This window comes from Brassica oleracea, chromosome C8 (assembly GCF_000695525.1).
Source record: "Brassica oleracea var. oleracea cultivar TO1000 chromosome C8, BOL, whole genome shotgun sequence".
NCBI lineage: Eukaryota > Viridiplantae > Streptophyta > Magnoliopsida > Brassicales > Brassicaceae > Brassica > Brassica oleracea.
The window spans coordinates 33527196-33539760 of NC_027755.1; the positions used below are offsets into that span (position 1 = coordinate 33527196).

Here is a 12565-nt window from a genome sequence, read left to right on the forward strand (position 1 = left end):
TATCCGGATCCGGATCCGGATCCGTCAAAATAAATAAAAATAATTTTTTTAACAAAAAATACAATTTTTTTTAATATAATACATAAATTAAATATTTATAAATATATTTATATATGTTTATAATATTGTAAAAACTAAAATATAATATTATAAGATTAATTCATGTATAAATATTAATATATCAAATATAAATATTAATAAAATATAAAAATTTAATGTATTTTAAAAATACGGATCCGGATCCGGATATCCGGACCTAAAAATTAAGATATCCGGATCCGGATTCGGTTTGCACGGATCCAAGATTTTACTATCCGGATTCGGATCCGGACACCCCGGATATCCTATTTTCGGAGTGGATCTCGGATCGAATCCGGATCTCGGATAATAAGTCTCAGGCCTAGTCACTTGTACCAACCTATCTACGTCTCCACCTAACTCAAACGGCTACATATTTATACGTATATAATTTTTATTTTTATTTGACAAAATATACGTATATAATTTAAGACGGAAATTAGGCCCCAAAAAGGAAAGTAAGACGGGAAATATTTGGTTTGCGTAGCCACGTAGGTGATTAACCAGGACATGGAAATTTGAGTTTTCTTCGGTTAAAGTATTGTTGGGATTTATTAAATCTATGTCCAACTTTATATTGTTTATTGTTTGATTAGTACGATATTGTCTATTTTGGATTTAAGAGGCTGGTTCGCATAGATTTATTTATGGGTTTCTTCTCAAAATGCCTCGTACTATTAGAGTTGGATTAGACTCTTTTTGTTTAATTCTCCAATGTGGAACTTAGTTTGTTTATATCACATTCTTCCCCCCAAACTAAAGGATCACATTCATCTCGTGTCCCACAATTGACTTTCAGGATCTTTTTGACTTGATCTCTGCCACACACACCTCCCAATCTTAACTCGATGTATCCAGTTTCTACTCGAAGGATATTTTGGTCTTCTTGCAGATTTCTCGTCAACCGCTCTGATACCAATTGTTGAGATTTATTAAATCCATGTCCAACTTTATATTGTTTGATTAGTACGATATTGTCCACTTTTGGCCTAAGAGACTGGCCCGCATGGATTTACTTTTGAGTTCATTCCCAAAATGTCTTGTATTAATTAAAGTTTGGACATTCTTTTATATATTAGACATTTTTTGTCTAATTCTCTAATATGGGACTTAGTTTGTTATCTCACAATTACTACTTTTATATAGATAACTTGTTCTCTTAATAGGATAATATACCATTATTGATGGTAAACGATTATGCATATGATTCACGTACCCGTTATTCTTGGTTATCATGTCTATTTACATAACCTCGAAGGAAATTAAAATATCGATATATATATATATATATAAATACAATATATAACAAATTTCCAGAAAGACAGTATAAATGTTTTTTCTGGTAAACATGTGTATTTACTCGTATATTTTCCTCGCAAGTCACAACTATCAACCATGTAATAGCAATGTATTAGTACGTACGTAACAGCGTTGCACTTTGCATGGATACAAAAAAAGGTTAGAAACAGAAGTTCTACTGTACGGGATGAATCTATCTTTCAAGACTTTCGCAACCTGTATGTAGCATGTGACTTGCGAGATTTACGTTCTATTGGGGACAAATTTTCGTGGGTGGGTAAACGTAAAACACACGTTATCAAGAGTTGTCTTGATAGAGTGGTAGCAAATTCAGAATGGTTATCTTTATATCCAGCATCAGAAGCAGAGTTCCTTTGATTATCAGGATCTGATCACCGTCCGGTTGTTACTACTGTGTCTTTTCTTAATCAAAGTCATAAGAAGCCATTCCGGTTTGATAAGCATTTATTCAAAGTCAAAGATTTTAAAAAGTATGTTGACTCGGGATGGAATTCTTTGGGTAGAGGACGACAAATCCTAATTGGAAAGAAGATCTCAGATTGTAGAAAAGCAATGTCAGTTTGTCGTCAGAAAAATAAATTAAACGCTGCTAAAAGAATCGAAAATTTGCAATAAGAGTTAGACTTTGTTTTAACGTCTTCGGGCCCAATTCGGAGTCAAATTCCAAGAATAAAAAAAAAGAACTAGCTCAGGCATATCGAGACGAGGAAACCTACTGGTACCTCAAAAGTCTAAATAATTGGTTAAGTTGTGGTGATCGTAATACTAAATTTTATCACGCCACAACTAAAGCAAGATTTTCTCGAAATAAAATTCATTCCGTTCATGACGTAAATTGTTTCGTATATAAGGGAGATGAGGCTATTGGTAGACATGCTGAATGTTTTTCCAAAGAAGTGTATCATGGAGGGAATACAACACTACTTCCTTCTGTTTCTAAAGACTTCAAGCCAACAGTGACAGCCGATATAAATGATGATATCACTAGGGATATTTCTAACGAAGAAATACATGCTGCAATTTGTCACATTGGTGCTGACAAAGCCCAGGCCCGGAAGGGTTAACGGCTCGATTTTATCAACAATGCTGGGATATCGTAGGAGAAGCAATTTGTGCGGAACTTAAAAGTTTTTTTGCAACAGGAAAATTATCACCAGGACTTAATCATACAAATATTTGTATGATACCAAAAAATAAGTGTCCTCAAACACTGTCTGAATTTCGTCCAATTGCTCTCTGTAATGTCCTCTACAAAATCATAAGCAAGATTTTGGTTTTTCGGCTGAAATCTTCCCTCGACAAAATTGTCTCAGATTCACAAGCAGATTTTATTCCAGGTCGATTAATCAATGATAATGTTATAATTGCCCATGAGCTTATGCACTCTCTTAAATCAAGGAAAAGAGTGTCCCAGACATATATGGTTGTTAAGACAGACATCACTAAGGCTTATGATCGGGTTGATTGGAATTTTCTCGAAGGTACCTTACGAGCATTTGGCTTTGTAGAAAAATGGATAACTTGGGTAATGGCTCTGGTCAGTACATTTGAATATTCAGTGCTTATTAATGGTGTTCCTCAAGGACATATCATTCCACAACGTGGGTTACGTTAAGGGGATCCATTATCTCCATATCTATATTCTGTGCTGATTTTTGAGTCATCTAATTGATGTTCAAGTTCGGTGTAAGAAAATAAATGGTATTAAAATCGGACAAGGGACTCCATCTATTACTCATTAATTTTTTGCGGATGCTCTCTCTTTTTCTGCATTGCTAATCAAAAAAATTGCAAGGCTCTAAAAGAAGTGTTTGATATCTATGAAAAATGCTCTGGTCAAAAAATAAATCAAGACAAATCAGTAATAACTTTTGGTTCTAAGGTTCATGGTTCTAAACAAGACTCCTTGAAACACATTCTTGGAATTTCAAATCATGCTGGTGGTGGGAAGTATTTGGGTCTACCAAAACAGTTTGGACGAAAAAAAAAAGAAATGTTTAGTACAGTTGTTCAACGTGTTAAACAGAGAACGTCTCATTGGAGTACTAAATTTCTTTCATCAGCTGGTAAAGAAGTTATGATCAAATCGGTTGTTGTATCAACCCATATCTATTCTATGTCACATATTAAAATCTCTGTTGCAACAACACAAGAGATAGATGCCATCTTAATGAGATTCTGGTGGGGTAAAAATGATCTTAAAGGTTTACCATGGGTGGCTTGGAAAAAATTAGTATACAAAGAAAGAAGGAGAGCTTGGATTCAAAGATTTACCTAAATTTAATGATGCTTTGCTTGCCAAACAAGCATGGCGAATCTATTCAAAACCAAATTGCCTCTTTTCCAAACTTTATAAAGCCCAATATCTTAAAGGAAAACAACTTCTAGAAGGGAAAACATGTCGTAAGCAGTCATATGGATGGGCATCTCTGCTTGCTGGTATTGAGGTTTTAAAGAAAGGATGTAGCTACATTGTGGGAAATGGTAAAGATATACGAGTTTTCAAAGATAACTGGTTACCTGTTATTCCACCTCGGCCTGCTTCTACAACAATGAATTGTGATTTACATGTTAGTGATCTGATTACAACTTCGCCTTACAAACATTGGAATCCGGTGGCGCTACAGTCTTATTTATGCGATGAGGACCAACATCTCGTAAGCCAGATATATTTAAGCCAAACAGAAAAAGAAGATAAGTTGATTTGGAGTCATACACGAGATGGAAACTATACGGTGTCTTCTGGATATAAGGTTGCTAGGCATGCACCAGAGTTTTTGATTGAAGCTCCTCCAATTCCTTATGGTGATCCTATTCTAAAGGATAAGGTTTGGAAATTAAATATAATGCACAAACTTAACCATTTTATTTGGCGTATTCTATCAAAGGCTATTGGAACAACTACACGACTAAATTCACGAGGAATGAATTTAGATCCTATTTGTCAGAGATGTGGATTGGCAGAAGAGACAATCGACCATTTTTTTCACGTGCCCAGATTTAATATGTATTTGGAGACTTTCAAATCTACCTTTTACGTCTCCATTATTAACAAATGATTCTATGGACAATAAAATCAGGTTTATGTTGCATATTCAAGGCGTACAATTCAAGGCGTACAATCTCTTTTGCTTTATCAACGGTTGTTATCTTTTTGGTTACTATGATGTATATGGAAAAAGAGGAATTTTCTTATCTTTTGGAAACAAATACTGCAACCAAATGTCACAGTGGACAATGCTTGCGCTGACGTTAGAGAATGGATATCTCATTTATGTTCATCATCTCCTACAGTAAGCAATACAAGTGCAGCTTCTTCTTTTCATGCCTTATCGTCATGGAAACGTCAAGATCAAGGTTTTCTAAAATGTAATTACGATGCAGCATATGATTTAAATTCGAACCAAGTTCGAGGTGCATGGATTATCCAGAACTGTTATGATCATCCTTATATGTGGGTTCGGCTAATTTGGGGTTCTCTAATTCCAGTTTAGTTGCAGAGACAATGGCTTTACTTGTGGCAATGCAGAATGTTTGGATAGGAGGATATAGCAATATGATATTCGAAGGAGACTCAGAAATCTTGGTTAAAACGATCAATGATCAACTAACGAACTCAACCATTCATAATCTTCTTGAAGAAATTACTAGCTTGAAGAATAAGCTTTCTACAACAACATTTACTTTTGTCAAACGTAATGGAAATCAAGCCGCCCATAAAATTGCTCGACATGGTCCAACAAATTCTATTTTTGAAAATTGTAAAGTTTATCCATATAAGTGGTTAACTCCAACTTTGAATTAAGATATTATGCTTTCATATTAACAAAATTTAAGTTCGTCGAAAAAAAAAACAGAAATTCTACTACTAGTGGGCTTTATTTACCATATACCTAAATTAGTTAATGAAGGTCCATTTATCAAATTTTGTTAAATTATTTTATTAAAGTAAACTAAGGATGAATTATCAAAAGCGCATCTGGTGTAGTGGTATCATAGTACCCTCCCACGGTACTGACCAGGGTTCGATCCCTGGATGCGCAATTTTTTTTTATTTTGGACCCTTTCTATTCGTTTAGAAGGAGGAGGAGGAATAGAATTTGATGTTCTATTGAAGATTGTGTGGTCATGTGTTGTCTTTGTTTAAGAATGGTAAATGTAGCTAACAAATTGCTGGCGGAAAGATATTGTTTTGGCTGAAATGCCTTTTTTAATAGTTGTACGTTGCATTTGCAAGTCACATCACATGAACACACTTTTCACTAAAGTCTAAAAGAGATAAAAGTGGGTACTAATCGAATATCCATATTTTTCTTAGGTGATCATGATTTAGTCTATAAAAATTAAATATATAATAATATAAATTAATAATATTTTATTATAAAATAAAAATTTTACTTTTTAAAATTCTAATAAGTTGAATAAAATTTTCACACATAAAAATATCGTAAAATTTACATAAAATATAATATTATACAACATATATAATTTTATTAATAAATATGTATACATACATATAACAGATTAAATTGAATATCAATTTTTATAATTATTAGTATTTGTTATTTACTTTATTTTTTTGACTATTACATATTATACAGTGGTCGGTAGAGGATGCGGACTTTTTGTTGTTGTAGAACTATGATGTAAATTTTATTGTTGTAGATTTTTATCAAAACATTAAATATAAAACTTTAGAAAAATTAATTTCCAAAGTTTATTTATTTCATGTTTTAAATTTAGGGTTGTAAAATTTAAATTATTTTCTTAAAGCATGATAAATTAAAATAGACGTAGAAAGAAAATGAGCCGATTCGTAACACTTACCAATCACCTTAGTATTTGGTTTGCATTCCTAAAATTAGAACTATTTGAATTCTTCAATTCGAATCAAACAGATAAAAAAATCAAATCAAAATTCGTGGATATTTTGCCGAACACTAAAAGAGATGCGTCTTTAGACTTGTTCACCTCTTATTTTTGTCGCTTTTAGTAAGTGGAGGAATGAATAGAAAAAATGGGCCACTCATTCAATCACTGGGCGCGCCTCTTGAACGATCCAAAGAAAACGACTTAGACCCTTCGCTTATTTATACTCTCTCTCTCTCACACACACACAGATCAAAGGAGGAAAATCAATCAATCAAACGAACAAAAAGGATGCAAGCTTTCTCTCTGTTTATCAATGTTCTGCTCATCGTTTTGGCAATAGGCTACATCGATGCCTTTACCAGAAACGATTTTCCAGAGGATTTCCTCTTCGGATCCGCCACTTCCGCTTACCAGGTTCGACTCTGCTTATATGTTCTCTTTCATTTTCTTTGTGTTGCTTTTGTTTAGTGATGTTGAGATGTTGGGGGAGAATATAGTGGGAAGGAGCTGTTGATGAAGATGGAAGGACTCCTAGCGTTTGGGATACTTTCGCCCACTCCTGTAAGCTTTTTAAATTGTACATTTTATTCCATCATTCATCTTTTTTTTTTTGTGTAGCTGATGATGTTCATAGGTTGTTGTGTGTTTCCATTTATTTGGCATTTTAATTCTAGAAGTTGAGTTATTAACTTATTATAAAGGGTTTTATCTATCTTAGAGTTCGTTTTATTAGGTTAATTATATATATATATATATCTTGACTTTACAAAAAATCGCAGCTAATTACTTAGGAAATGGAGATATAGCATGTGATGGATATCACAAATACAAGGTTCTCTCTCTCTTTTATTTATTTGCCTTGCTCTTGTCAAACAAGTTACCCTATGACTCTTGCTCGAATTTCTCAACTTCGATGTTATTGTGACTTGTACAGGAAGATGTTAAGCTCATGGCAGAAATGGGTTTAGAAGCATTCAGATTCTCTATCTCTTGGACAAGGCTAATACCTAGTAACACCTCCTCTTCTTGTTTCTTGACTTGCAAGTTTAAAACCTTCATTCTCTGAGATTTTTAAACCCTATTTTGTGGGTTTTTCTTTTGGTATCTCAGATGGAAGAGGACCCATTAACCCTAAAGGTCTATTGTTTTATAAGAACCTCATCAAAGAACTACGAACTCATGGTGAGAGTTTTTTCCCCTTAAACTTGGTCTTAAAGCCAGTTTAAGCTTTTTTCTGATAAAAAGTTTTGGCAAATAGGAATCGAACCACACGTTACACTTTACCATTATGATCTTCCTCAAACTTTTGAAGATGAGTACGGAGGATGGATCAACCGTAAAATCATGTAAACACATAATTTTCTAAAAAGGTTCTGATTCAACAAAGTCTCATTGTGTAGTTTCAAAAAAAATTGAAACAATGACATTGTGGTTGCAGAGAAGACTTCACTGCTTTTGCAGATGTATGCTTCAGAGAGTTTGGTGATGATGTGAAGCTTTGGACTACAATTAACGAAGCAAACATATTCGCCATTTCTTCTTATAGCGAAGGATTTGCACCACCAGGACACTGCTCTCCTAACTCATTCTTTAATTGCTCTACTGGAAACTCTTCTACTGAACCATATCTTGCAGGCCATAACATGTTGTTAGCTCATGCCTCTGCGTCCAAATTGTATAAACTAAAATACAAGGTGCTTTTAAAATCTATTTCTTCTATCTTAAAACCGTAACTCATTTTTTTTAATGAGTTATGAAACATAATAATATGATGGTGCAGAATAAGCAGAGAGGAACTATAGGCTTTAGCATATATGCATTCGGGTTAACTCCCTATAGTTACTCCAAGGAAGATGAAGTTGGAACTGAGAGAGCTAAAGATTTCCTCTTTGGCTGGTGAGTAAAACAGTTTCTTTAACTTTTAACAGCTTTGTGGGCAAAACCTGAATGACTTTGGATTAAACAATACAGGATGTTGAAGCCTTTGGTATTTGGGGACTATCCAGATAAAATGAAGAGAATCTTGGGATCCAGGTTACCTATTTTCTCAGAGGAAGAGTCAGGGCTAGTTAAAGGATCTTCTGACTTTTTAGGAATTATCCACTACATGACAGTCTATGTGAAAAACAGTAGTCCCACACCTTCTCTGCTTCCCAGCAGACAAAACTTCTTTACAGACATGGGCGCTGTGACTATCTGTAAGTTTTACTTTCTTCTCAGTTGAAACATGGCGTCTTGGTTCTTTTGACCTGATCACTTTTCTTGTTCTTCTTTTGGATAAGTCATGGGGAATTCTACATTCTTTGAGGTAAGACCTTCTAAAAAAAACTATTGATATATCTTCTTGACTCTAGAAGTTTACCTAATTGTCTACTTATATATATATATAGTGGGATGCTATACCATGGGGTCTTGAAAGTGTCTTGGAGTATATTAAACAGAGCTATAACAATCCTCCAATCTACATTCTTGAAAACGGTCTACTTCTTTTGTCTTATCACTCTATATTTTTTTCCTTCTTGTTGTTCGTACTTTGGATTATTCAAATTGCGCTAAAAACAGGTAAACCAATGAAACGTGGTTCGACGCTACAAGACACACCAAGAATTGAATACATTCAAGCTTACATTGGTGCTATGCTCAACGCCATCAAGTAAGATTATCTTCCTTCAAATCTTTTAATTATTATAACTGATTGTTTTATATGGGTCTGATGTTAAGGGTATTTAGTGTATCCCGGTTCAATTTCGGTTTTACTTTTGGTTTAGTGTACTCTCTGATTCTGATCCGAATTATTTAGGAATGGATCAGATACAAGAGGGTACTTTGTATGGTCGATGATTGATGTGTACGAGTTGTTGAGTGGCTACATGTACAGCTATGGGATGTACGATGTGAATTTCAGCGATCCTGGACTCAAGAGGTCACCAAAGCTATCTGCTTCTTGGTACACTGGTTTCCTCAATGGTACAGTAGATGTTGGTCCTCGAGCTATTACTCGGTTACAGAGCAACATCTCGGGTTCCTCATCGTTTTAATTTGTTTGCCCAAAAAACAAACATATAATTCAGTTTTAATTCCTGATTATTGGTTTGAGTTCATACTTTATATGGCAAATGGTCAAATCAGATTTGCATTTTGAAATAGCATTGAATATGAATGTAGCTTGTCAGACCAAAACGGGCCACATTGATTCGGAAAAAGATGTAAAATAAATAACAACACTCCAAGACAACCAAAAGAGACCCACAGCCACAAGCTTCCTGAAAACAAATAGCATCGGCTCAGTTTTTAAATGGCTATGATTAAATGGATGTTACCAAAACTCAATGTTTCACGTGGTATGAGAATAGTAGTTGGAATTAGCATTACACATCGGTTACCAGAAGGAGTAATTGAAATGTTTTGACTTTTCGTCAGAGCTCTTTTCTTATCGTATTTGTTGGTAATGGTCCACCGTTTGCTTGTATAGTGTTGTGGGCCTTTTTTTTTTTTTTTTTTTTTTTTTTCCATCTGATTTTATTAATCGGGCAAAGCCCAAAACAACAAACATACAAAACCTCATATAGAGGCCCAAACCAAAACCACAAAACCCAAACGGAACACTAGGTAAACCATGTGTATGACTTTCAGACTCCGAGCCCACGTGTCACCCATGCCCCACCACTATCACCGCTTCGATGATCCACGTCAGAGAACAACCGCCGAGTCACCGAAACCACCATGTCTCACTGAAACCACATTATGCAAATCGCCACCGGAACCACCGGAGATTCAACCACGACTACCGAAAAAACCACCTCCAACAACTGTATTGGAAGCTTTAGGTTTCATCAGCTACACACACCTTAAGCTTTGGAGAGCATCAATCGAAAAGAATCGAGATCTCATCCAAACTCATACTCTCTGTTTCATAACAACCCGCCTTCAAGAAGATCAAACAGCCTTCACCGAGGAAAACTGTAGATTTCAAAGAAACATCGATCTACGCTTTGAAGAAACCATCAATCATCTTCGATCAATCCAAAAATCCACAGAGATTTTCAGACCGAGAGTCAATTGGACAGAGGAAGAGAAGAAGCATAGATCGAGAACTTGATTTCGGATGAAACCAGAGAAGAAGCCGGCGAAAGAACGGTGCTATAAGAGCCACCGCTTTCCCGGAGATGAAAGCCGGCGAAACCGGTGCTGTCAGAGCCACCGTTTCCCGGAAGCAAAAGTCGTCGATAGCGGTGTAAGAGAATCACCGCTTCCCAGATACTAACCGGTTTCATCTCAATCCTTCCTCTGTGTCTGATTTAGAGAAAAGACAGAGCAAAAGGAGAGAGAAACTTCTCTGCAGCTGTGTTTTTTTGGTTAAGAGTAATCTATTACTTGAGATTCGTTTCAGTTAATTTTGATCATTATCCGTCGACGTGAACTTAGGCAATTTACGTAACATCTTTTTTTTTTTTTTTGATAAATCCTTTCGGCTGATCCGGTCGGTCCCGGGAGGAACGCAGTTAGTGCTACAGAGCGAACTAGCCCGAAAGCGCACCACACTGCTTGACCCGAGTTTGGAATACCTTCCGACTAATGTCAGGGGGTGAACCAATCATCTGTTATGGTCCACCATGTAAACCACTTGAGCCGAAACCCAAACCCAAACTGGTCAAATAGTGATAATTTAGTTTCCGGGGGGAATCGAACCCAAAACTGATGTGGATACACACCAAACCCCAAGAGATTACCACTAGACTATCACCACTTGGTTATGTAACATCATATTCATAAACACCTTTTGCGCCTCTGAGTATTATATGTCTCATGAATGTGTGGTTATTTTATCTTTATAGTGCTCATTTAACAGATAATTTTCCTAATAACACGGTAGTTAATACTTATTTACTATTGGTTTAGTGACAACAAGTTTGACATATGCTAATGAATTTTACATGTATTCTTTTGATATCATAATATAGTTGAATGTAAACTAAATACAAGAAAAGGGGAATACGCTACTTCTAACAAAGACGTGACATATTACAACTTAAAAATGATATTAACTAAATTAGTAATGAGAAAATGAGAACTTAGACTAGAAAAAAAAATGCATATATTCATGTATCGAAAAGTGTTGCTTTAAATCTCCATCCCACAAATGACTAATCCTTCCCCAAATTTCTAAAAAATAATAAGAAAACAGAAAGCATATCTTAACGCTGAAATAAGATATATCGAATTACCATTTCATGTCTTTATATTTGAGTTGTTTTTTATCTTGACCCGTTTTTTTTTTTTTTTTTTTTTTTTTTTTCATCTGATTTTATTAATCGGGCAAAGCCCAAAACAACAAACATACAAAACCTCATATAGAGGCCCAAACCAAAACCACAAAACCCAAACGGAACACTAGGTAAACCACGTGTATGAATTTCAGACTCCGAGCCCACGTGTCACCCATGCCCCACCACTATCACCGCTTCGATGATCCACGTCAGAGAACAACCGCCGAGTCACCGAAACCACCATGTCTCACTGAAACCACATTATGCAAATCGCCACCGGAACCACCGGAGATTCAACCACGACTACCGAAAAAACCACCTCCAACAACTGTATTGGAAGCTTTAGGTTTCATCAGCTACACACACCTTAAGCTTTGGAGAGCATCAATCGAAAAGAATCGAGATCTCATCCAAACTCATACTCTCTGTTTCATAACAACCCGCCTTCAAGAAGATCAAACAGCCTTCACCGAGGAAAACTGTAGATTTCGAAGAAACATCGATCTACGCTTCGAAGAAACCATCAATCATCTTCGATCAATCCAAAAATCCACAGAGATTTTCAGACCGAGAGTCAATTGGACAGAGGAAGAGTAGAAGCATAGATCGAGAACTTGATTCCGGATGAAACCGGAGAAGAAGCCGGCGAAAGAACGGTGCTATAAGAGCCACCGCTTTCCCGGAGATGAAAGCCGGCGAAACCGGTGCTGTCAGATCCACCGTTTCCCGGAAGCAAAAGCCGGCGATAGCGGTGTAAGAGAATCACCGCTTCCCAGATACTAACCGGTTTCATCTCAATCTTTATTCTGTGTCTGATTTAGAGAGAAGACAGAGCAAAAGGAGAGAGAAGTGTTGTTGTGTTTCCCAAATAATTGAAGAGGTAAACAATTTTAAAAGATTTTTCCTTCCCCATGTAAATAAGCGTATTTTCCGTTAACGCAAATTTCGAAGAGTTTAGGACGAATTAAAAGGAAACAAACCCAACTAATAATTCACCAATTTTACATTCCGAATTTTTTTTTTTTTTT

At 35.6% G+C, this 12565-nt stretch overlaps 1 protein-coding gene and 1 non-coding gene across 2 annotated transcripts; both read left to right on the top strand.

The window, feature by feature from the left end:
• The first annotated feature begins 5371 nt into the window (after positions 1 to 5371).
• On the top strand, positions 5372 to 5441 carry TRNAG-CCC. The gene has a single exon. It is a non-coding gene; the product is annotated as a tRNA-Gly (tRNA).
• Positions 5442 to 6423: 982 nt separating this feature from the next.
• On the top strand, positions 6424 to 9308 carry LOC106311477 (beta-glucosidase 10-like). The gene is made up of 13 exons (XM_013748661.1): positions 6424 to 6684; positions 6768 to 6831; positions 7050 to 7102; positions 7205 to 7280; positions 7381 to 7452; positions 7529 to 7616; positions 7709 to 7964; positions 8051 to 8166; positions 8242 to 8468; positions 8553 to 8578; positions 8661 to 8748; positions 8833 to 8923; positions 9071 to 9308. Exons 1-13 carry the CDS (start codon positions 6559 to 6561, stop codon positions 9306 to 9308), a joined length of 1521 nt encoding a protein of 506 aa, XP_013604115.1. The 5' UTR covers positions 6424 to 6558.
• Positions 9309 to 12565: the final 3257 nt, after the last annotated feature.